At 37.4% G+C, this 26,008-nt stretch overlaps 1 protein-coding gene across 1 annotated transcript in view; it reads left to right on the top strand.

Annotated features, from left to right (window-relative positions):
• LOC126191752 (uncharacterized) overlaps positions 1 to 26,008 on the top strand; it is a 102,380-nt gene that overhangs the window by 53,911 nt on the left and 22,461 nt on the right. Inside the window, exons 7-9 of the mRNA XM_049932549.1 lie at positions 15,286 to 19,634; positions 22,605 to 22,728; positions 22,888 to 23,040. Of these exons, the coding sequence (XP_049788506.1) occupies positions 15,286 to 19,634; positions 22,605 to 22,728; positions 22,888 to 23,040 (4,626 nt within the window). The remainder of the gene's footprint in view (positions 1 to 15,285; positions 19,635 to 22,604; positions 22,729 to 22,887; positions 23,041 to 26,008) is intronic.

Here is a 26,008-nt window from a genome sequence, read left to right as displayed (position 1 = left end):
ATCCTCCACGGTGCCCTCCAGTACTAAATTGGTGATCCCTTGATGCCTCAGAACATGTCCTACCAACCAATCCCTTCTTCTAGTCCAAGTTGTGCCACAACTTTCTCTTCTCCCCAATTCTATTCAATACCTCCTCATTAGTTATGTGATCTACCCACCTAATCTTCAGCCTTCTGTAGCACCACATTTCGAAAGCTTCTATTCTCTTCTTGTCCAAACTATTTATCGTCCACATTTCACTTCCATAAATGGCTACACTCCATACAAATACTTTCAAAAACGACTTCCTGACACTTAAATCTATGCTCGATGTTAACAAATTTCTCTTATTCAGAGACACTTTCCTTGCCATTGCCAGTCTACATTTTATACTCTCTCTACTTCGACCATCATCAGTTATTTTGCTCCCCAAATATCAAAACTCCTTTACTACTTTAAGTGTCTCATTTCCTAATCTAATTCCCTCAGCATCATCCGACTTAATTCGACTGCATTCCATTATCCTCGTATTGCTTTTGTTGATGTTCATTTTATATAAAAGTAATAACAGATAAAAATAAATGTTTATGGACCCGAAAAAAGTCAGTCTATAAGTTTAAGTAAACTCGATCAAAAGTGCAATAAGAATCAGCTTAATTTTTCAAGAAACTCCTCGACAGGATAGAAGGAGTGACCCACGAGGAAACTCTTCAGTTTTGATTTGAAACTGAAGAGTTAAAGAGCTTGGAGAGACACATCTGCTGATTTACTTCTTATACTTTTCTTGACTACATCATTTATATAATACACATTTTATGTAAATTTAATCAAAAGCCCATTTAATTAATGAAAGAAACCTACTACACGTAATAGCAATGTGTCATCTACTAGGTTACTGTCATACACACAACACGCTATTTGTATAATATAGGGTGTTCCATTTATCTGATGACTACCCATGCAGTGCAGTAGATGCTGAGCAGTGAGCTTTCTGTTGCCCGGTGATCAGATGCCATGTTCTAGTGCTTTGGACAACTTAAAATGGTGAAGTATATGTGTAAACTCTCACTTCTTTAACGATATGACTTACTTGAGATTGTCAGTCGACTTTCCTTGCTGGTTAGCTTGCTGTTGCAACCTCCTTTTCTCTTCTTCTCCGAAGTATATTTGCTAGGAACAGGGATTTCTCAAGACTCTTTCTACTTATAAAAATAACCAGACTTACGCAGTTTCTTTTGCTTCACTGAACTATGTATATTTAAACATCAAACTTTTACAAATCTCATTCTCCACATAAACAAACATTGTCAAGTAAGTCTCCTCACATATCCAAAGGTTAGAAACAACGTTCATTTACACATAAGAGAAAGTTGGCTTAAAACCCAAGTCCATTCTCATCCTGAATCTGAATACACGTCTTATCCTCTCCAAGTCCAAGATGAGCATTAATTAACAATATTTCAACTGTTCTTTTTTTCACTACAATGGTCAAAGTTATAAAACATCACAGAATAACACAGAAGTTCCTTGAGTCTGCCGTGTTCTTTCATTATACTTCCATGGCACGACCAGCAAACACTTGTCAGCGCCGTTCGACCACTGTCTACAGTCTTCTTACTACATACTTCAGACCTGCAAACACAGACAGGTGGCGTGCAGTAGATAGGCTCTCTCACACTTATAATTAAAATATCTTGTGTTCGAGACGGTAGAAGGCCGAGTGGTTCTAGAATTTACGCAAAAATTTGAAACACTATCATGCTTTTATCCACGATACCCACCCCTTTCCAAAACTGATACAAACCCTCCCATTTACATCACATCTCATAAAAGGTATAAAATATTCTATACAAAATAGAAAATCTATACACTACAGTATAACAGTTGTTCAGATATTCACCTGATATTATATTTTTCCAGAAATATAATATCCCATTCAGTTTATGTTGTCTAGATATCACTGTTTATATAGTACCATCATATTACAGTTTCGCTAATATAATATTGTGCTCATTTTATTTCATGTCTAGAGATCACTCCCTTTCTTATTTTGTGATTCTCTTAAGTTGTATTCATATCCAGTTTTCTAGATAATAAGATTATAGGATAGTTTAGGATTTTGGAATAGATGACTGAATAGTTTTAGATTTGAAGTGAGTTTGGTGTGGGAAAACTATTTTCGAAGAAACATCGAAAACAACTCGGGATCTGACAGTCGTCACTCCGCCCATTAACTCAGAATGTTAACGTCCCTGGGGAATATACAACTTTACGTCTTTCACATTGTACTTCCCTTTATCTGATCCAGTTGTAGGATATGCTAAAAATAATATCTTAGGGTGGACTACTGTCTGTACCTGGTATGGTCCTTCATATTTTCAGAAAAACTTATGTGTCTCTTTCTTCAGGGCAGAGGTTTGAAGGTGTTTGACAAGAACTACGTCATTGACCTTGTACTGAGGTTCTACAGTTTATGCTTATTCACCCTTTGTTGGGCCTTTCCAACTATATCCTTAGAAACTATTTCCTGGTTCATTTTGTATTTGACACTTGGTTGTTCAGGCCAACTAAAACATTTAATGAGAGGTTCTCCTACAAAGGGTTTACCTATTACTTCTAATGCTGTTGCCCAGTCGACAAATGTGGTAATTCATTTAGAATAAGTTCAAAGTATTTAATTTTCGTTGCCCATAAAGGATGTTTTTCGTAGTTGTAAGTACGGCATAGTTTTTCATTTTCCTTCATTACTTGTCCGCATGGATTCGAGGACAGGTTATAGTTGGATATTAACACTTGACGAATACCTTCCCACGCTAGAAATTCTTTAAATTCGTTACTCACAAACTGTGGACCATTATCGGTGAGGAACTGTATTGGTTTACCTACCTCCAGAAAGTATTGTTGTAAACAGTGTATAACTGTCGGCATATTTGCTTTTTTAATGGGATGTAGCTTAACATATTTTGACCAGCACCCAATGATGACCAAAATGTATGACACTCCTTCCTTCCTTTCCTTTCAGAACTGGCAATGACTTAGGAATAATCGGATACATTTTGTATTTAACATGAGTATTATTCTCTTTCACCTTCTGACAGATCTCACAGGTTCTAATTAAAGATGCTACCTTGTGCCCTAGCTTCTTAAAATAATAAAAATCATTCATATGAGCTATACACTTTTTGATTCTAAATTGTCCATATCCTGTATGAACATACCACACAAGTGCATCTTCCATTACCTTAGGGATGCATAAGCGCCAACATTACGATATCGTGCTCTCTCTCCAAAACAAATTACGACCTATAATTTTCCATTTTCCTACTTGATTAGGAGATAAGGAATTCCTAATGCACATAACAAACATTTCTGTAAAATAGGAATCACTATGGACATTTTGTGTTATTCTTTGAGCCATCTCCTGTACCCTGATGTTTGGATATTCTGCTGACATAAAATTAATTGAAAAAATAATGCCGGGTCCTTCCGTACGTTTTAATTCTTCCATTCCTATGGGTAATCTAGACAAAGCATCTGGTACAATATTCTCGAAACCTTTTATATGTTGTAACCTAATATCATATTCCTGTAAGAAAAGCATCCATCGCCTTAATCTACTGTGTAACAATTGACTACTCATTAAAAAAGACAGCGCTTGATGATCTGTATAAATATAGATTTCTGAACCCCATATTAGTGTTTGAAATTTTTAGATACTCCATACTACTGCTAACAGTTCTTTCTCAGTAGCTGTATAGTTTAATTCATGTTTATTTAGACTACAGATGGCAAAAGCTATGGTTTGGTGTTTTACATTATCTAGATCCCACTCTCCTTGGAAAAGTTCTGCAGCGATACCATAATCAGATGCATCTGTTGAAATTTTAAATTGTTCACCCATAACTGGTTGATGTAATATGGGTGATTAAACAAGTGCCCTTTTGACGTTTTCGAATGCATCATTTGTCTCTTCATCCCAAACCCATGGTATTCTCTTTCTTAGTAAATGTAAAATTTTCGTATCATTCAGTTCTTGACCTCGTATGTACCGTTGATAGTATCCGGGTATTCCTATAAATCCCTTCAACTGCCTTACATTTCTAGTATGTGGACATTCTTTAATTGCCTTGATGCATTCGAGGTCTGGTGTAATTCCCTGCACCCCTACAATATGCCCTAAAAACTTAAGCTCTTGACGTGCAAAATATGATTTAGATAGCTTCACTGTAATACCTTTCTCTTTAAATCTTGTCAGAGTCTTACTCAAGGTTAGACAATGTTCTTCCCAAGAAGCTGATATACTTCTTTGATTCTGGATGTAACCTAGTTTGCCAATATTCCACTTTTGGGTCCGTTGTGCTAAGAAACCTTGCTTTCTCAAATTTGGATAACAATTCATCTGAGTTTATCGCGTGTCTAACACTAATTGTAACCCCCCCCCCCCCCCCCCCCCCCGTAGGTTTTTTCACCACTACCAATGGGTTATTCATTACGCTAGAGCTACGTTCTGTTCTATTGTTATCAATAATTTTGTTGATTTCCTCCTTCACTGCTTCTTTCAAACTTACAGGTATTGGATATGGCTTACAAAAAAACGGAATGTCATCTTTGATTTTGAACTTACATATGTATTTGCTGATATTACCTGGACCATTGGAAAATACTACTTCATATTCCATTAGAATTCTATATAAATCTCGTTTTTGTGTGCTGGTTGATGTTAAAGATTCGTTAATCTTGTCTTGTATGTCAATTCAATGTGATACATGATCTACATGATCAATCTCTGGTGACAGTTGTGCTCTAGCTCTTAATCGCAGACATTGACACTCAGTTGTTTGTTTACCAATGTAGCTGTCTGTCACAAATGGTATCTGGCATGTACTGCGCCCTTTTCCAAAACAGAGAAGATTTTCCCCAAAGTTTAAGATGATTTTAAATTCTAATAGCCAATCTAAACCAAACAAAACATCTCTATTTAGATTCTCTACTATTAACAGTGTTTGACGAAATAAAATATTTCCAACGCTACAGTTCACTTGAGTTTCGTGTTTAACAACTTTACTCTTCGTTCCTGTTATACCAACTGTGTAAACTCCTGTTACTGGTAACAGCGGTAAGTGTTATTTAGTCTGTAATGAGTTAAAGAATGCACTAGATATGAGTGATACTTCACTCCCTGAGTCTGTAAAGATGTTAACTTCAGAAGTTTTCATGGTCCCTGCTATTATTGGGTGTCGATTACTGATAACAAAGTTTTGCTCTTCTAGCAGTAACCATTCTTTTGTAGGTATTGTGTGCATGAAATTAACATACTTATTATGAACCAGGCCTCCTAGTGTCTCTCTATGACCTGGACCCCAGCCCTGGATCCAGATCGCACTGTTTTCCTCATTTTCAGTAATCACACGTTGGTTAGTGAATCGAGATACTACGTTACCACTTTATGTTCTGCTATTACTTGGTACAAATGCCTGCAAAGTTACTGGACCTAAATTCAAAGGTGGATGCTTTTCTAATTACTGTTGTTACTATTTTTTCTGTTGCACTGGTGTCCTGTAGCTAGGTTGGCCTCGTGTTTTTTAAAATTATTACCACTGTTCCTTTTGTAGTTTGGGCTATCACTTTGGTGCAAGTTTTCATTGCGGTCCTTATTTAATGCATCCAGTGTATCCACAAAGGACAGTAATTCTTCTCCTGTTTTCCAACCGCTACATAGGATATCTTTCCTCGCATAAATGGGTAATCGTCTCATTAAAATTCTCACTAACCTTTCTTCTCCCATTGTTTTATCTAAGTATTTCGCCCATGTTAGATGCCAGTCGAAATACTTTCTCACGGTACCCCGAGTATTATTGTAGTATTCCGGGTCCCACAGATGTGATATTAGTTTTTACTGGGCACTTGCAGACTAATACTTCTCTTTAAACTTCTTTTGACAATCTTCGCAAGAGGAAAAGTTCTCAATATCTACGGTTCCCCATTCGGAGGCTTCTCCTAGAAGATAACCCACAGCAAATTAAATCTTTTTAGAATTTTCCCAACTTGGTTAAATCTTTACAAGAAATGTGTTGGGTGTACATCCCTGTCTGGCTTAAACTTAGGGAATTTCCTGGATAATCCTGAATTGGTCCCCCATTGTAGATCAGTCATCACTTCACTAGTCAGTACCACGTTAGGAGAAGTCGTCCTCTTGTCTACTTTATCTCAGATAAGTTTGAATTCTCTCCATAGGTCATCCATACCTCTCTTGGTATCATTAAGTTCAGAAGATAAAATAGAAGATACGTTCCCAGATGTTACTTTCTCGGAAACTATTCAATCTATAAGTTCTTCCACCTGTTCCTCCAAACTATTTATATTTATAATGTCAGAGTTCACTAGTTTCTCTCTGAAGTTTCTTTCCACAGTATCTACTCTTGTATTCATGCCTGTAATTTGCGATTGGAAAATTGGTATTAATTCGTTATTCTTATCGATGCTCCCTTGTAAAGTATGCAGTCTCTGCTTCACAGCATCAAACTTAACATTACATACATTTTCAAATGATCCTAACTTTCCACTAAGTTCAGATTCCACTTTATTACATTTATCTTCAATATCAAATTCTAACTTTTTTATCAAGTCCTGAATTTGATCGTTCTGTTTCTGACTAAAGTCAGTGAACAGCTGATTTACGTGAATGTTCAAAGAACTAGTTACTTCATTCTTTAAATCTAATTTCAAATTTTCATCTTTACTATTTAGTGTGTCAAATTCAGTCTTTGGTAAACCTATATTTGTTGCTTGACTATTCAAGGTTTCACTCTGGACATTTAGAACTTCACTTTGAGCATTTAAACTAGAATGTACCAAACCTATTTCTTTCCTTAGCGTTTCATCCTGAGCATTTAATCTAGAATTTAAAGTTTCATTTAATTGTAAACTCTGGGCTTCTAGTTTTTCACTTAAAGCCACAATTTGAGCATTTGAAGCTGCACTTTGTGCTTTGATTAAATTGCTAACTGAGTCCATTCTGGCATTTCTCTACTGACCCTCATAGCCATAGCTGGTTCTTGTGTTTCTTCGATTTGTTTCACGTTATCCATATTCTTATGAGCTTTAGATCTAGTAAGCATTTAAAAACTTCACTCTAAGTGTAACAACTACACGAATAAAAATCACTCAGTAGTTTATCCAACTTTACACTCAAACAATAAAGTACTGTTTTATGCTCACCCGGCGTAGAGTTTAGGCTGCATTGGCGAGTGGATGTGGAATCAGCACCGGTGAGCAGCAACTGGTGCTGGTGGCATTGGATGTAGGTTTCCGCGTTGACGTCGGTGAGTGGATGTGGAAGTAGGTCAGCATCGATGAACAGCAAAGGGTGCCGGCAGCGTGGATGTTGTTTCCCGTGTATGCGTCCTCATGATGCGTGTGAGAGCTGTCTACTCCCCACACTGGATCTTCTTAGTCGAATTGTTCTTGGCGTATCTCTTCTTAGTCTAATATGTCAACATCTTCTCTCTTTTCCTATAATGTTATGACTTTCTTACGTCTTCCCTTTAGTTGCATTTACTAATTTTCTCTATTTGATTTTTAGGCTTAGTCCAGTTTCTCATAATGGTTCTCTCGCCTTTTTATACTCGGTTGGTATGGCAACACATAATATCTTCTTATCATGTTTTCGTCTCAAAATTCCTGTTCTCTTCTGTCCTATCACACAGGTCACCAAGTTACGCGGGAATTCTCGAAACACTACAATGTCGCCCGTCTACTGCTGCGATATGACATGACTACATTTAAAATATAAGCAATTAAATTTTGTACTCACCCATGTCATGCAAGGAGATGCTGGAACTGCCTGCCATTATTTTCCATACATTTCTGACATCTGCTCAAGACATTATTAATTACACGATTAATTCTATTTGAGATCTTGAATTAGTTGATTCACGGATATTATCCTTGAGTTCCTCTATCGTGTGAGGACTTGTGTACCCTTCATCCTTCAGTAGACACCCCCCCCCCCCCAAAAAAAAAAAAAAAATTGCACAGAGTTAAATCAGGACTTCTAGTGAGCCAGATATTGGTACTAATCACTCTTTCATTGAACACATCATGAATTGCATGCAAAGAAACATTGGCCGTATGAGCCCTTGCTGAATCCTGTTGAAAAAATGCGAAGCTTCCTTCTCTTTCACTCAGTTCATTAAAAAACGATTGCAAACTGTTTTGCGCATATCTTCATTTGTACTGTGTCATTAAAAATAAGGGCCTATAATTCTGTCACCACTAACTGCGCACCACACATTTATTTTCTGATTGTAAAGGGGTTCCTCATGAACCACAACAACTCTTGTCTGTGCTCTAGTGTCGACAGTTTTGGGAATTAACATGCCCATGTAAATGGAACCAAGCCTTGTCTGAAAACAGTGCGAGGTAAGGATCCGTTTCACCGTAATGCACTTGTTTTAAAAACCATTCACAAAACTTAATCTTGTGCACAGAATCACCAGGTCGAAGTTCTTGTACTACTGATACATTATAGGGCCTTAGCCCGAGTAGCTTAGCATCTCTTTGCACAGAGGTGCATGATGTGTGTGTTTGCTGCGAAAGACGTCTAAGAGACTTTTTAGGGGAATTGTCCAGGCGGTATGAACTGTCATCAAGACGAACTTCTGTGAGCACTGTACATCATCATTTACACTTCTTGTTTTGAACACTTCCTGCTTCACGAAATTTGTTCACTAATTTGTGAACTGCATCATGACTCAGAACTCACACCTGGAAACTCCTGTTCAGAGAATCTCCGAACAGTACGAGTGGACTTTGTATGCACATACGGATCATAAATAAACACTTGTTGTGGAAGTGAATAATTCACTCTTGCCATTGTTGCATTCGCAAACTCCACTGTTACACTCGTGATGCCTGTTTCACTACTAGAATGACACTGGCCAACAAGGCATGCATGTCTGTGCGGCCTTCAGTCTAAAACCCACCGTGGGACCCAGTCAAAAGGCAGGCGTGGCTTCCATGGCCGACCTACAATATTCCGGGCAGGCGGTTATCAGATGAATGGAACTTCCGGTAGATAAGTGATTTATTAGGATATTTTCAGGCAATTAAGGTTTTAGTTATTAAAATCACCTGTAATTTAAATTCTACTAAAGTTATGAGAATATTGACAGCACCAGCAGAAAGGGGAGGTAATTTTCTACTAGGAAAATATTCCACTTTGTCAGTAATAAATTTGATGCACTATTTATAATTAGTAAAGCAATGGAATACATGATTTGTATTTCATTAATTGTGGGTGAACTATGTATCACACGACTTCCTGTAAAATCTCTAATTAATCAGCATGGAAGTGTGCATCTTCCATTACAATTTTAGCTAGCACGAAGGATATGTAAACTGCAAATTTGAACCAGATGACAGGTAGTTCAGGAAGTCCACTGTGGGGGTATGTAAGAACCAACCAGATGCTGGATTGGGGACGTAAGTTTTCAGCCATACAAGAAGCAGGACATGTGTTAGTCTGAGCAGCAAATTGGTCAACTGTTTTAGTTGAAATTTACAATAAATCATCGATGTATCCTCACCACTTATAAAAAAATTCCCAATTTGGACTGTGAATCGATTTGCCGATTTTTCGGATTTTGCTGAGATTTTTATTGCGTTTATGATATCTTAGAACATTTCTAGTTGTGGATGCTGGTGGAGTATTTGAATTTTCTGCTAATTAGCCACAGTCGGAACTTATATTTATTTGTGGCTGGTGGATTAACTGGTACGTATAAGTATTTGTGTTAGCCACAGTTTGGAAATACCTTTTTATTCAAGGAACTGTCTAGAATTGTATTAATTCTATGTTAGCAGAGCAGTGATTTACTTTGAGCATCAGTGCTTGGAACTCAGAAAATTTTCAGTGTTATCTACACTGTATTGGTGTTCACTGGTAGCTCAGCAGATTAAATATTCTGTTTTAAACCCTCTTGGTGAAGAACTTCTACTGATAATACCAGTTCTGGCTCACAGTTGGCACCAGTGAAAGGTGCTTAAATTACAAACAATTCATCTCAGCTATTGATGGTAATTTGCTACTTCACAATTTATTTATTGTACACTTTAAGGAAATTAGGTGCAGTTGGTTTATTAATGAACTGAAAGTGGTGGATACAGCCAACCACCTAGACAAAGTAGACCATTAACAGTTGTGTGTTTGCATTCCAGTTCAGACATATTCCAGAGGATAGTTTAATTATATTGTAATCTTGGATGGTAGCTCGCAGTCTGGAGTGTAGCTTTGTATAGAAGTGAAACATGGATGATAAACAGTTCGACAAAAGGAGATTGGATCGTGGTGCTGTAGAATAATGATGAAAAATAGATGGGTAAATCGGATAACTTATGAGAAGGTACTGAATCGATAGAGGAGAAAAGAAATTTGTGTCACAACTTGAGTAAAAGGAAGGATCAGTTGATAGGGCACATCTTGAGAAATGAAGGAATCATCACATTGCTAATAATGGGAAATTTGGGACAGGGAGTAAGAATATATAGAGGGAGACCAATGCATGAATATAGTTAGCAGCTTTGAGTGGTTGTATGTCGTAATAATTACACAGGTATGTAAAGCCTCGAAAAATAATAATGAGGAGAGCTGCACAAAACCAGTCTTCAGCTGAAGACCACAGTAGTACTTAGCAGCAGCAACAACAATAACAAAATTGGACCCATTTATGATCCTTGTCGGACCCTACGTGTCATGTCACCCCCCCCCCCCCCCCCACCCACCCACCCACCCCGCCCCCTTGTTGCGAAGTAGTTGATACTGAGACACAGTCTGCTAACGAAACCCTCTGACTTCTGTAACGAAGATAAGACTCCATCCCACTGTGAAGTTGGGATGTCATTAGTGCCACAATACTTTATTTTGCACACAATCAAAGGCCTTGACAAGTTCACAGAACAATAAGATAGTATTTCTTGTTTTTTCTCTTCCAACAATTCATTTACATGAAGTCTTGTGTCGTTTTCTTTGTGGAGAACTGTTCCAGAAGGCACAATGAAAAGCATGCAACCAGTTATGCTCAGTTAAATGAATCAGTATGTTATCATAATCAACTTTCTGAAACACTTTTGCAAAGACAGGAAGGAATGAAAGAGGTCTTTAATTAGGAATGTTTTTGCTTAGCTCCAGTTTATAGATTGGTGTATTTGTCTGTCAGGAAAAATGCCATGAGTAATGTTTTGATGACTGAGGTAGCTTAGGCCAGCACAAGATTTTAATATTTTTCATTAAACACCATAATTTATTACTTTTTAGTAATCTTATAAATATTGTAATCTCCAAAGTAGTCGTATTTTTAGAATTAATGTCTTTTTGATGGTGCATGCCATGTTGGGATGAATAAGTCTGATGCACCTGTACTTATTAGGATGTACAGTGTTTGCTGCACTGTGAGAAAGTAAGAAGTGGATTTCATGGTCAGTGATTTGGAAGTGTTACCATTTTTGCAAGAGCTATTTTGTTTAGTTTCATTTTTCTTTGAGTCATTATTTTTGTTTATTTCTTGTTTAATAATATTTAAGTATTTTTTACTTGATTGTGGGAATGTTTCATTTTAAACACAGTACAAGTTTCTCTTTTTTAGTAACAGAATGTAGGATTTTACATTTAAGTGACTGGCAGAGGGCTCATCAAACCACCTTCAGACTATTTCTCTACTGTTCCACTGCCAAACAGCACATGGGAAAAACAAACACGTAAATCTTTCTGAGCAAGCTCTGATCCCTCTTATTTTATTACAATAATCATTTCTTACTTTGTAGATAAGTGTGAACAAAATATTCTCACATTTGGATGAGGATGTTGGTGACTGAAATTTAATAAAAAGATCTTGCCGTAATGATAAATGCTTTTGTTTTAATGACTGATACTCCAATTCGCATATCATATCTCTGACACTCTCTCTCCAGTTAGCGATAATACAAAACAAGTTGCCTTTCTTTGAACTTTTGCAAAGTCCTCTGTCACTCGTATCTGATAAAGATCCCGTACCACACAGCAGTATATTAGAATACCTTTTGGTAGATCTGTTGCATATTCTAAGTGCTCTCCAATGAAACAGTCTTTGATCTCCCCACAACATTTTGTATGTGATAATTCCAATTTAAATTGTTCATAATAGTAATCCCTAGGTATCAAACAATGGGAAATCCAGGATGCAATGTAACAATATTATGAAAAGGAAAGTTCCTACTCAGCATATAGCAGAGATGCTGAATCACAGATAGGCACAACAAAAAGACTGTCACAAACAAAGTTTTCAACCATTAAGGCCTGAAAGCACACTTTCAGTTCAGTTGCCTGAGACTGCTGGAGTGTGTGTGTGTGTGTGTGTGTGTGTGTGTGTGTGTGCGTGCGTGTGTGTGTGTTGATGAAGGCCTTAATGGTTGAAAACTTTATTTGTGACTATCTTTTTGTTGCGCCTCTCTGCGACTCAGTGTCTCCACTTTATGGTGGGTAGCATCTTTCCTTTTCATAATATAATCCCTAGGTATGTAATTGAAGTGACAACCTTCAGATTGGTGTTATATATCAAGAAACCAAAATATAACAGATCCCTCTTAGTACTCATGTGGATGACCTCACACTTTTTTTTGGTTAGAGTCAACTGGTTTTGATTTTCTGTTGACTTTACTAGATGGTAAATGACAGCATCATCTGCAAACAACCTTAAGAGGGCTGCTCATATTGTTCTTAAATCAGGAACAATGGAGGGCCTGTAACACTTCCTAGGGAAACACCAGATATCACTTCTGTCTACTCAGTTATTTTCTGTCAGTTACTTTGAACTGTTACCTTTCTGACAGGGAATCCAGTCACACAAACGAGATGATACTCTGTAGACATGTGATTTGATTAGAGGCTTCTTGTGAGAAACAGAGTCAAAAAGCTTCTAGAAATCTAGATATATGGAATCTGTTTGAGATACTCAGTGGCTAGTACTCATTACTGTGTGTGAATAAATAACTAGTTGTGTTTCACAAGAACAATATTATTTGAATGTGTGCTGACCATGTGTCAGTAGATAATTTTCTTCAAGGTCCTCCATAATGTTCAGAGTTACGTTATAAAATCCTGCTCAGATTGCTACATTAGAAAAACAACTGGGGGGAACACATGAGATATGCTGGATGTCGCTTGGATCCTCACAACCTTCCCTGCACAGTGAGGCCCATTGGCTACAGCCTCAAGCTGCATGACCGAATCTGGCACAGCCTGTAGCTGTGAGCGTAGGGTCACTAACTCAGCCTGCATCTGATCACAACAATTAATGTCCATATCCTTACCAAGACAGTCGAACTCAGCACTACAGAATTGTTAAAATACCGGACTATGTGTAGTAAATACACAAACACACAAGAAATTTCAGAATTAGGCTAAAAAGCACACAAGTAAATCACAGTAAGTCATTTCTATTTAGAAGTTTGTAAAGTACTACTCAAATGAATGTTGTGCTCTCCTGTGGTGCTCGTGCGTGAGAATCTGGCTTCTGTTTGATTCTAGCCTTATTTATTTTAGGAGAAAACAAATATCCAAGATGCTCTAGGAATATGTTTAAGAATGAGTTAAGTTTTCGATAGACACTGAGAGTTTTGTTAATTTACTCCCAGTATTCCTTATGTAATTTCTCTTTAAATACTATGATCAAACCATTGCTTATAATTCTTCAATGTAATACATTTCTTCTATGATCTGTACCTAACTGGCCAGTATACTTTATTGTTAACATTTGATCAACATGGTCAGGTAAAATATTGACTGTTGGTTAACAGCTAATTTATGGAAAACTAGACTTAAAACGAATTGTCTGTGGCTATTGCAGTATATCCTTCAATTGTCATAGGAAATTTTACTGTGAAAAATAATGCCAAACTGGGCATAAATAACAGTAGGTAATGTTGGTGAAAATTGCCAGACAGAAAATCAATTCTAAACTATATACAAACAACGATTCTCCTTTTAAATCTACATAGCCTTATTAAAACTGTTTCCAGCTGCTTTAAGAAGTGTAAGATACTTACTTTTGGTGGCCTGTAAACTGCCAGTTCTACAAGCTTGTGTGGTTCACGATCCACTATTGTGGTACAGCAATGAAAAGCAGTCCATCACAATATTCATTTACCTGAAGGGCCTGGGATTTAACTCCATTTTTTGCACGTACATGGTGATCCCAAATTCCACCAACAAAATTTTGCAAGTTGTTCCAGTATATTGTCTTAATATTGTGGTGTAATGGACCTGTGGTGTCCAGCGGTGCCATACAGAGCAAAAATATAGTTTTCTTGTTAATGTACCAGTTGCACTGCCAGAAAAACAAACCCAAGACAGAATGGGGCATTTCTGAATGGAGACTGTAGGGCAAAGAGTGAAGTAGGCGTTAATGCTGTTGACAGGAAGTGCCACAAGTTAGAGGAACAAGTTTATTTCCAAACAAGACACACTATGCATACCATTGACATTTGCACTGTTGTGTGATATTTAAAGTTCAGTACAAAAACTATGATAAAGGGTGTAAGAAATCAAATGAAATGCTGCTACTTTGTAATAAACCATAGAAAACAAGAAGTTCCTTCTGTCACAATACTCAGAAAATATTCCAGAACAACCTCTAAACTTTTGTCTGAGAGTTCGGGATCATCCTGCTCAGCTGCTCCATTTCTTCTTATTGGTTCTACACTATTATGATAGTAACTTATATCCATCAAGATGAATCTGTTCAATTTTAGTGATTTCCATGTAATGTTCTGATATGCAAAATTAGTCTGCTGAAATTCTGTCTATCCCTTCATTTTCCTGTAAGGAAATGAGTTCATCATTTTTATTAATGATGCTTTTGATATTTTGATGGAAGGCTTTAAATACATTTTTTAAAAAGTATCCGTGGCTTTGTCCAAGTTGTAATGTTTTGTTTTGCTAATAGCTGTTTCAACTGTCTCATGGAATACTTGTTATGTCTAGAAAACTTCAAGCTAAACATACTACCACATGAGCTGTAAGTTGTTCTATTGTTAATTTATGCTCGATCATTGCAATTATACGATTTGAACCACAATAATACATGTGGTTTCTTCTCTGAGTTGTCTCTCTCAACAGTTCTTGAAATGCCACAAACTTTATGAAAGTTGTTCAGTGTAAAAATTAGACAGACTTTTAGAACTAGTTGTATAAAAAAATCTTTGTTTCATCATATTTGATTATGAGCAATATATTTAGCAATGAGCAATAATTTTTTTTTTCTCTCTTAACAGCTGTGGATGACTGTAAAAGCACACCTACTGAAGACCTGGAAGACACTGTAAACGATTTGGATACCCAGATGGAGTGCCATTATGAAGATGGAAAACTAAAACCCACTGTAACAAACAATATTTTTGCAGATAATATTTATGATGCACCGACACAGTGTGAAGATTTTGAACGTGATACCTTAAATGAGTTGGGAAAAATTGTGACGTCTCTCACTACTTCTGTTCTGAAAACAAGTGTTTCTCCCTTGCTTTCAAATGACACAAATAAATCAACTACTAATGGAAGTGAGAGCAGTACTGTTCTCAACGATCAGTCTTATGATCGTTCATTACTGGAGGGTGATGAGGATATGTTCCAGATGTCTGTTTCTGGATCAGGTGAAATTAAAGATGCAGGGAAAGGAGAGGCTGAGAGCAGTGAGCTCACCTGCAACCAGCAAGAGGAGAAAAAAAAATCTGATTGCCAGCAATCAGGATCTACTCTGGTACATACAGTTGTACAAGATGATGCACCATGTGCAGAAAAGTCATTCACACTTGATTTATCCTCAGGAGATGAAACTGACCCAGAAGACATTTTTTGTGCACAGACGCAACAATTTCCAGTGTCAAAAAATAATTTGGGAACAAAAAACATGGGTGACACAGTAATTAGTAGACAGACAGTTTCACATGGCACAGACAAATTGAAAGGTTTAGATAAATCAGTTGTAGAAGATAAGAAAGCAGAGAATACTAGTGTTCGTTTAATGCAAGACACCTCAACTAATGAACAGAGAGTGGAAGAAAATTTTGTCCAAAGTAACTTTTCAAAAAGTTTCACAGAAAATGCTGTGTCAACTGTAGCACTACAAGAAAATAAAAAGAAGCAAGAGTCAGACTTTTCAAATAAGGAAGTTGCATCTGGTGATGAAACTGATCCTGAAGATCTTTTCTGTGCACCAACTCAGAAATATTGTGCTAATAAAGGGAAGCTATCTTCAGATAAGACAGATGAAAATGACCTGGATGAACTATGTGGTGCTCCAACTCAAAAATTTGTGAGTATTGACAGCAAAAAAGACCATGGCAGTCTTCTAAATATCCCCCAAAGTGAAACAGTGTGTCAGCCTCCAAAATTGTGCACTTCGCGTAAACAAGTGGAACTAACTGTATGCAAACAAAGTGAACAGATAAATGAAATGGAAACGGAGCTCAGTGACACTACTCTAGAAGATGTAATTTGTCCAGGAACACAGGAAAGCAGGAGAATGGCTACTGAAATCGAAATTGCTGAGACACCTGAAAGAGATGTGCTTGTCAGAGGTCACGGTGGAAGAAAGTCAGTTGTTGAGGAAGGCACAAGTGCAGAAGATATGTCAAAGAACCAGAAATATGAAAAGAACAGAATACAGTCAGACGTGAATGATGGTGAATTATTTAATGCTCCAACTCAGAAAATAGAGAATTTCTGTGATTTGAGCGAAGCTAATAAAACAGACAAAACTAAAGCTCACAGTGAGAAAGGAGAATGTGAGGAACATCCAAAATTAGTTGCTGAAGATAAAAGCAAAGGGCCACCAGAATCAATGAAGGAATCGTTGCAGAGCAGTGTAGTGAAAGTAGCTACTGGACTAGATGTCTGTAGTGACATTTACTCACAACCCACCCAGAGATTAGGGGAATGGAATGAAGAACAGTGTTTCCAGGGCAATAGAAGTGCAGTGTGTAACAGGTCCAAAATAAGTTTGCAGAAGGAAACAGACCTACAAGAACTGTTTTCTCAACCAACACAGAAGTTTTGTGGATCAAGTACAAAAGATAAAATGACAGATAAACAAAAATGTCCTGTACAGGAAACTGATGTAAGAAGACTGCCAAAGGGAGCAAGTAAGAAAACTTGTGAAAACAAACCTGGAAATGCTAGTCCAAGTGTGCTAGTTTTTGAAAATGTAATAGAGGGTTCTTCAGATGTGAATGATATTGCACATATTAGAGAGACCCATGATACTGGTGATATATTTTCTTGCCCCACTCAGAAACTGGATGCAAGTTTGACTGAAAAAAATGATTCTGTTCTGGCTGATCAGCGGCCAGCTGTTTATAATAAATATGAAAAGGATATATTCTCAGCTGACACCCAGGATTTTCCACAGAAAGCAGAATCTGGGAGGAAACTGAACTCACTGACTGAGTGTGACAAAAAGGCAGCACATTTACAGCTGTCTACAAAGGGAGGAATTGATGGTCAAGATAATTCTTTATCTGGGGAAGATGAGGAGGTTATTAAAATATTTTCGAAAGACTTAGTCCACGAGGAAGTCCCAGATTGTGAGTCAGAAAAACATACAAGAAATACGGCCAAGCAAGGTAATGAATCCAGTACTGCAGGCATTCATTTGAAAAATGTTGTAAGTAGCACTAATGAATGTAGAGAAGAAGATGAAGGTTCACTGGAAGTGGAGCTACATCTGCCCCAATCACAAGAAGTTTTAGCTGCGTTAAAGGAATTAGAAAGTAAAGCAACTGTGAAAATCACTTCTCATGATAGTAGTGGTAATATGGGAAACAATTTTTCTAGTCCTGTAATTCCAAGAAAAAGAAAAAGTAAAGCAGCTGGTGAAAGAAAACTTGATACAATTCAGGAGTCACGAGTATCAGAAAATATTATATTACTGTCTGAAACTCCAGTATCTGCTTCCAATAATTTGGTACATGACTTGGAAGCAAATTCTAGTGGGAAAAGAAAAGTTAAGAGACAATGGAAAGATGAACATATAAAAGAGAGCCATAACTCAGATGCTATTCAGTCTACTGATATAGCTTCTTTGTCTGCAGAAGTGAGTGCACAAAATATTAATAATTTAGCTGATAGCAAAAACTCAGGAAGTAGAAGATCAGTCAGAGAAAAGAAGAAAACGTGGAAGCTCACAGAAACAACTGACAGTACATCCCCAGGACATAAAAAGATAGTAGAAAGTGCTGCTAATGAAACATCTCACCGAAGAACCTCTCAGAATAAATTCCTTGATTCAGTACCTGAAAACAGTACAGGAAAAGCTCCAGGAAAAAGACATTCTCAGCTTAAAAAAGCTGTCATAACTGTGGAATGTAACACTGTATCTGACTTGGAAATTAAAGGTAGTAGTAAGAAGCGTTCTCTTAAAAATATTGGTACAGAAGATAGCAAGCCATCTGTTCCAAACGACAACCAGCCAGAAAAGAATTCTGAAGAGTCAAATCAAGAACAAACAACAAATTGTGATAAAAATGACAGTTCAGTGTCAGTTGATTTCCCTCAATCAGAATCCAGAACTGCTTCTAAGTTTAAGGAGCCATTGGAAGAAAGCAAACAGGCATCAGGGCGCACAAGAAGAAGCAGAATTACATCTGTTAGTAATAGATCAGAGGAAAATAGGTTTCAAGGAGGAGATCTAATGCAAAATGTTAAAAAATCGCGTGCAAAGCAATTGGGAAATCCAAATAGTGATAAACGAAATAGCTCAGATGAAAATTCTCTAGAAGTTGAAAACATTGGACCTAAAACTAGAAAATCAAAACTTGATAATAGAGCAGATACATCGGAAGGCAGTGTCAAATCCAGAAACCACAAGCAGGTAACAAGCAAACGTGTTACAGGGAAAATAAATAGTAATGAAGATGATGAATCATGTGTTAGACTATTTGATCACCAAAAAGAATCTCAGAAAAATAGGGTACCGTTTCCAGAGATTGGCCAAAAGGGGAGTACTGGCGTGGTTCCAGAGAATGTTGAAGAAAATTCAAGAGCGGAGAGGAGAACTTCCAAAAGGAAACAGGATGAAATAAACTCACGTAGAAGTCATAATTCGAAACGTACAAGTCTAAGCTCTGTTAGCCCCATTGACAACCATAATATTCCCTTGGATACAGCTGAAGTAAAAGAGGCTCAACCACCAAAGAAGAAACGAAAAGTGACTCTGTCTAGCGTAGAGGACAGTGAGTCACTGAATAAAGACACGTTGGAAGAAAATTGTTGTAGAAGGGAAGAACATGCTGTTAAAAGTGTCAAGATGCGTCAAGGTAGAAAGACAGGCACAGAACAATTGAAAAGTGTTCCAGACGTTACAAAAACAGATTCACCAAAATCACGGGAATGCAAAAATGTCCCAGCAACAACCAGGAAGCGAAGAACTGTTAGTGACAAAACCCATGCTGTCAATGAAAATGAACTTTCAAATCCCAGTGCTGGGCAGGAGAAATTTGTTTCTGAACATGGAAAAACGACTAAATGTGACAGTCCTGTTAAGAAGACAAAGACGTCACTACCTTTGTCATCGAGTGAACAGGTGAAATCTGCGCAACATAAAGACCCCTGTGATAACTCTGTGGTAAGTTCATTATTTTGCTTAACTCTTTTAATGTTGAAACACTGAAATAAGCATATTTGAGTTCTTCGCTAGCATGGGCAAGAAAAGTAAGTTATTGGCAAGAAAAGTAAGTTAATCAACTGGAAAATTTAAATATGCACAAGAAAAATGACCAAAATGAAACTGCCATGAGGTATAGATAAAGTGATTTCTGTTTACCAAATGATAACAGACAGACACAAATGGGAAGAGCGAGAATTTCTAGATTTTGGAAACAGAACTTCTTTTGTTTTGCGAAACAGTGGGATGGGATGGGAGGGAGGAAATGGAGCTAGAAGAGACAGAGTAGGTCAGAGGTAAGGGAACAGCAGGCAGAAAATAGGACCATTGTGAGATAAAGCTTCTTCCATGACTGCGCCCCACTGAGTAGTCCCTGCCCAGAGATCTGAAACGATATTTTATGCTGGAGGATGCCATCATTAATCAATGTTGTAGAGCTGCATGTCCTCAGAAAATGTAGCAGCTACAGTTTCCCCTTGCTTCATCCATGCTTCAGTATCAACAAAGCAAGGCTATGTTGGCTAAAAAGATCAGATCAGTCAGTCATGCTGAAAATTGAAAAGGCCATTGCATTCCTTTAGGAAGCATTTGTTACACTGGCCAGCCCACAGATACCCCTCCTATGTAGTTGCACCAGCAGTAGAGATGTCTTGTCTTATTGAGGCATGCAAGCCTCCCCACCACGACATGGTTCTTGGTTCATGGGGTAGGCCACAAATTTGGTATTGATTCACACAGATTCAAATAAGAAATACTGCACTGATCTAGACATGTATGCAGCCTTGAAAAATGATTGCAGGAGACATACTTCTGGTTTTATTTTATGCATGCATGTTGCAGTTACACATTTTATGTTACTCCTAGTATGCAACAATTATTGTATCTTTAGTAGGTTTTTAACATTGTTCATTTACTTATAGAAGCGGAGCATTTGTTAAACTAACCTCGAGTCAGCATTCTTGTACATGTTTGTCAGAAACAAATATCTAAATCCATGAATGTAGATAATGATGGTGACTTATTTTACTTATTATTAGCTATATGCTATGTTTTCTGTTGGTCTTAATTAGATCTGCTGGCTTTTGTTTTTTGTTACATTTTGCACCTCCTTGGAAAATTTTTTGAAAAACGGGTGTAATTGTTGAGAGACTATTTTTGGTGCAAGATGTCAGTAATGATGCATATTGTTTTCTCGTATGTCATCCAATTCAATTTCTGATTTTGAGGCAAAGTTCTAACACTATAATGTTATGGCACATTATGTTAATTCATGAGATGAATACTTTATTTTTGAAAATAATCTATTTTTACTTCCTCTGGCAGGAGGGCTGAAGGGGAAGGAAGGGGGATGAATGGAAAGGAATGGCAAGGTTTAGGAAATAGGAGAAGTTACAGAAAAGTCACATGGAACACGGGCTCAGGGAAGACCTACCGGATAGGATGAGAATAAAGGACTGGATGTTAGGGACTGCACCAGACGAGATTTGAAAACCTGAGAGCTTAAAGATGGAAGATAGGTTAATAAGCAAGACAGATATTACTGACAAAACATCATGCATGAGTTAGTATGAGCAGAAGGCTAAGTGCATTATAAGTGGTAGACATGCGAGGTGCCTCATGACTAACTTAGGACGAGTGGATGCAGACAGAGTGTGTATACTTTCAATACACAATATCTTGTTGCAGAGATTGCTCTAAAATATGACAGTCATGATCTGTGTAGTGATACATCCCATTCCTTGAATGAAATGTATCACGTCCTTAAATATATATGTCAGAGAAAAGATGTCCGTGACAGAGTAGTCGATTAGTGGTAAGCACCCCACTGTTGGGGAGGTGTTTTAAATCGTAGGTGCTGATACCAGAGCTTACAATCCAGTGACTGTATAGAAGAGGGTACCTGCTGAGGTGGAGATATTTGTTCCTTGGAGTGTGCAGTATATATTACAGATAGACAGTGTACAAGTTGGTAGCTGTCATCATTTGTCAGGTATTGAGTTGTAATTTTGAAGATAATTTAAGAAGATGAATTGCATCTCACTTCTTATTTATATGATGGAGAGAAGGAGAAAGAGAAGTTAATTTTCAGCAGCTTTATCTGCAGCCTTCAAGGATGCGAAGTCTGAGCCCAGTTAGAGGAAGAAGGCACACAGATTCAGGGCACAGAGTAGCTTGACCCAGATTAATAATACTTTACAGCGACCGAATATTCAGTAAGCAACATTCATTTTATATAAAAGGGGTGTTCAGGTGGCAACGTATTTAAGTGTTTGGAACATGAGGTGAAGTATAATAAACCCCCACACATCACAAACCAACCTGAAAGACTTCATCTTAGTGCCTATTTCACCACCATATGTCATCTGGATTCTTCCCCCCTGCCACCAGTTCCTCAGAACTATGCAGGTGGGAACTGGCATTACAACATGTCCTAACATTAATTTCTTCGGTCTCAACATTTCATTTCAGTAACTATTTCTTTATTTTCTCCCGTGTAGTTTTCTATATATTCTATTCCTCTCCCCCCTCCCCCCATCATATGTCTACTGCGTATAATGCACTTAGCTTTCCGCTCTTATTAACTCTTGCATGATGTTTTATCATTTAAGCCTGTTTTGCTTATTGCCCTATCTTCCACCAACATTAAACTCTCGTCCGGTAAGTCTCATGTGATTCCAGGGCTCTGGGTGACTTTTCTGCAACTCACCCCATTTCCTAAACCTTGGCAGTCCTTTTCCTTCATCCCTCTTCCTTTCCCTTCAACCCTCTGCCAGAGGAAGGAGCTCGTGGCTCCAAAAGCTTACATATTTCCTTAAATGTTATATGTGTTTCTCCTGCTGCTGCTTGGTGAATAGATTTTTTTACCTATCCAATTTACCTTATTTTTGAGTTCTCAGTCACTTGCATGCATTTTAAAATCTTAATTTCAAGGAAAACAATGAGAAGTCACCTAGAGCATCTCATCGTCTGTCAGCACGCCCTACAAAAACAACTCATCAAGTTCTGTTTACGGGCCTGAATGATCCTAGGCTCCAGACTACAGTCCAGAATCTAGGTAAGAGAAATATAAGGGGTGGAATGAAAGTGACCTGTTTACTACTTTTAATTTAAAGATAAGTTGTTATTTTTATGTTATTGTGAGCTCTAACGTATCTGTGAACATTCATTTTTCTGTAATGAAGAAAGAGGAAAAATTTGGCTATTTCTGTTTCAGGTGGGAAGATAATGGAGAAACCTGAAGATTGTAATGTCCTTGTGACTGATAAAGTACGCCGAACTTACAAATTTTTGTGTGTTATGGGGCAAGGGAAACCAATTGTGTCACCAGACTGGCTGCTCAAATCACAGAAAAGTGGCAGATTTTTAGGTTTGTAACTGATTTAAACTTTTACACATTTTAAACATCGGAGCTCATTGTTATATTTGCCTTCTTCCTCTTTCTCTCTCTTCCGTGCCAAATATTTGCACTTCAGTAACCAGATGATTCTTATTATTCTTGTAGGAGAATGAAGTGTTTACTAGACTAAGATCATTTTAACAGTCCTAATGTTAATAGCAAAAGTCAGATTCATGTACTTCTTCTCCATAGACAAATACAAAATTTTTTTGCGACTGAAGGCGCATTTAAAATTAGACTGTTGGTATGCAGTGCTCTGTGTCCCCACTGGCGCGAGTAGTGATCTCAGTTGGGGTGGGTACTGGGGAGCGGGAGAGGTAGAGGTAGCAGGATAGTGGTGGGAAAGATGCTGTAGTGGTGCTTGTGGAATAACACAGGGGCATGGCAGGTATAGGATGGTGGGCTGTTAGGTGCAGCATTGGGAGAGTTTTGCTGGTCGGAGTGGGGGAAGTGGGGGGGGGGGGGGAGTTGAAAAAGATGGAAATGACTGCAGGTAAGTGGAGGATAGATGGTGTGTGTGAGGCGGAAATGGGAACAGGGAAGGGGGAGGCAAGTGAAGAACAGAGACTAATGGAGGTTGAGGCCAGGGAAGATACAGGAATGGAGCATTTGTTCAGTGAGAGTTCCCATCTGCACATTTCAGAAAAGTTGGTGTTGATGGGAAGAATCCATATGGCACAGAAATATTTGTTTAGTACACATCATCGTTTCTCAAAATGTTTAGTACACATGATCATTCCTCAAAATATTTATAATTAAAATTTTTACAATTTTGCATGCATCTAACCAATTCTGGAAACATTTTCAGTACATAAAAACATGGATTTGGTGGTATTCGGCATATTGCTAATGTGATGATAATCTATATCCATGCATTACTTCTTTGACATAATGGAAAAAGAAGTCATTAGGTGATAAATTGGGTGATTACTTGCAACAAGGCATGAATTTTATGTTGCTTTTTTCCATTAAATGATCAATTGTTTTAAGTTCAACAATGGAAAATCCATTTGTCACAATTGTTTGAAGTGCTGTATGAAAGCTGGCATTGTCATGGCGCAACATTTTCAGTTGTTTTTCTTGATTTCACTGATGATTTGTGTCAAACAAATTGATGTGTGCCATTCAGCATTAACTTTTCTTCAAACCTCTTAAACTACACTCCCGATATATGCAGTCTATCCAAACAAATACGCAATGATTTTCATGAACAATTCAATTTTTGGTTTCAGTTCATCTTTGAACATTCAAACAGTTGATTGTTACTTAGTTTCCAGGTCATATGAATACACCCAAGGGATTCTGCATTCGTTGGCTTAATTTTATGAGAATTTCCGTACACCAGATGGCATGAACTGTTGTTAAAGCTTCAGTTCAGTTGTGTGGAATCTGTCAGCAAAAGTTCTTATACACAGCTAAATGTTCATGCAAAATCTATTGCGGTCATTGATTAATCGAAGTATACTGCTATGTGGCGGTTTTTTTTCAACTGCAACTGATTTTGGTCAAAGTTAACAGAATTCATCAAAGTTAATGGAAATCATTGCTTCTTTGAAGGTGATTGATGACTAAAATTTGCACAAAACAATTCAGAGGTATTGTCGTTTGCTTAGGTATACGAAAGACGTATGCATTGAAAACTTTCACATGAAATTTCAATTTTTTTAAAGTTTTGGTGTTAACGTTTCTACTTTAGTTTTATTAATTCTTATGCATTTGATGTCTTAGGAAATTCAGTGAAACACCACATATCTGAATTTATCCATATTTTGTAGTAGTATTATTATTACCTTTCTTTTAATGGTAAAGTATTTTTTATCATAAATTTGCTGGTTTATCTCAACATCATAATTAGAGAACAGCATACTGTTTCAGTGTTACTTATTTTCACTTGCAGAGTAAAACTTCATAATTATAAAATCAAAAAGGACTATCATTCAGTTATGAGATGCTCTTATGTTGATTGGTTTCTGTGAATAAAATTTGCATTCAGTAAATGTAATTGTTGTTAAATCGCAGAGAGATGAGTTAATTTATGTATTAGACTATGTACAACACAAATATCAATGTGAATGGATCACTTCCACTGCTAACCAACTATTAAGTGAGATTAAACATTTTCATTGTGTTAATTACAATTACAAAGCTTTTGATTTCAATGATTTTTTTTAAGTGCAATGAGGCTCTTAACAATGTGGATTCCATCTTCTCACTGCTGCTGGCCATCAGATAAAACATTGTGATACCACCTGCAAAGCTCTACGATGTAACACAGGTGCTCACAGTCTAGATGAAAATCAAGTAAAAATTTTAGTTCAAGAATTAATTATTTGGAATATCCACAACATCATATTAAATATTTAAAAAGGGAAATGTATAACACAGGAAAGAAGAGAAAGAAAAGGATGGACACTGAGTTTAGTAATGTGTTCGAAAATAGTAACAAAGGAAAACAGCACTGGGTTACAGGGTGGAGGAAAAGCCATTAAGCAAAATCAAACAATGGAAAATCCAGAATGGAATAATAACAATATTATGAAAAGAGAGACTGCTACTCATGATATAGTGCAGATGTTGAGTCGTTGACAGGCCTAACAAAAGGACTGCTAAACAAGTAAGCTTTCGGACAAAAGACCTTCTTCTGAATTAGACAACATATACATGCACATTTACACGTTTTGGCCTTGGCAGCCAGAGGCAGTGGTCGTGTGTGTGTGTGTGGGGGGGGGGGGGGGAGGGGGGCATGCACATGAATTGTGTTTGCTGGAATGTGCGTGTGCATGTTGTGTGATTCAGAAGAAAGCCCTATGACCAAAAGCTTACTTGTTTAACTGTCTTTGTGTTGTGCCTGTCTGCGACTCAACATCTCCACTATATGGTGAGTAGCAATCTATCCTTTTCATAATGCTGTCATTAAAAAAGGAAATGGATAGGTTGA

The sequence above is a fragment of the Schistocerca nitens genome, chromosome 1 (genome assembly GCF_023898315.1).
Source record: "Schistocerca nitens isolate TAMUIC-IGC-003100 chromosome 1, iqSchNite1.1, whole genome shotgun sequence".
In the NCBI taxonomy this organism is placed as follows: domain Eukaryota; kingdom Metazoa; phylum Arthropoda; class Insecta; order Orthoptera; family Acrididae; genus Schistocerca; species Schistocerca nitens.
Note: the sequence above shows the minus strand (reverse complement) of the source record. Positions and strands in the feature narration are given on the sequence as shown.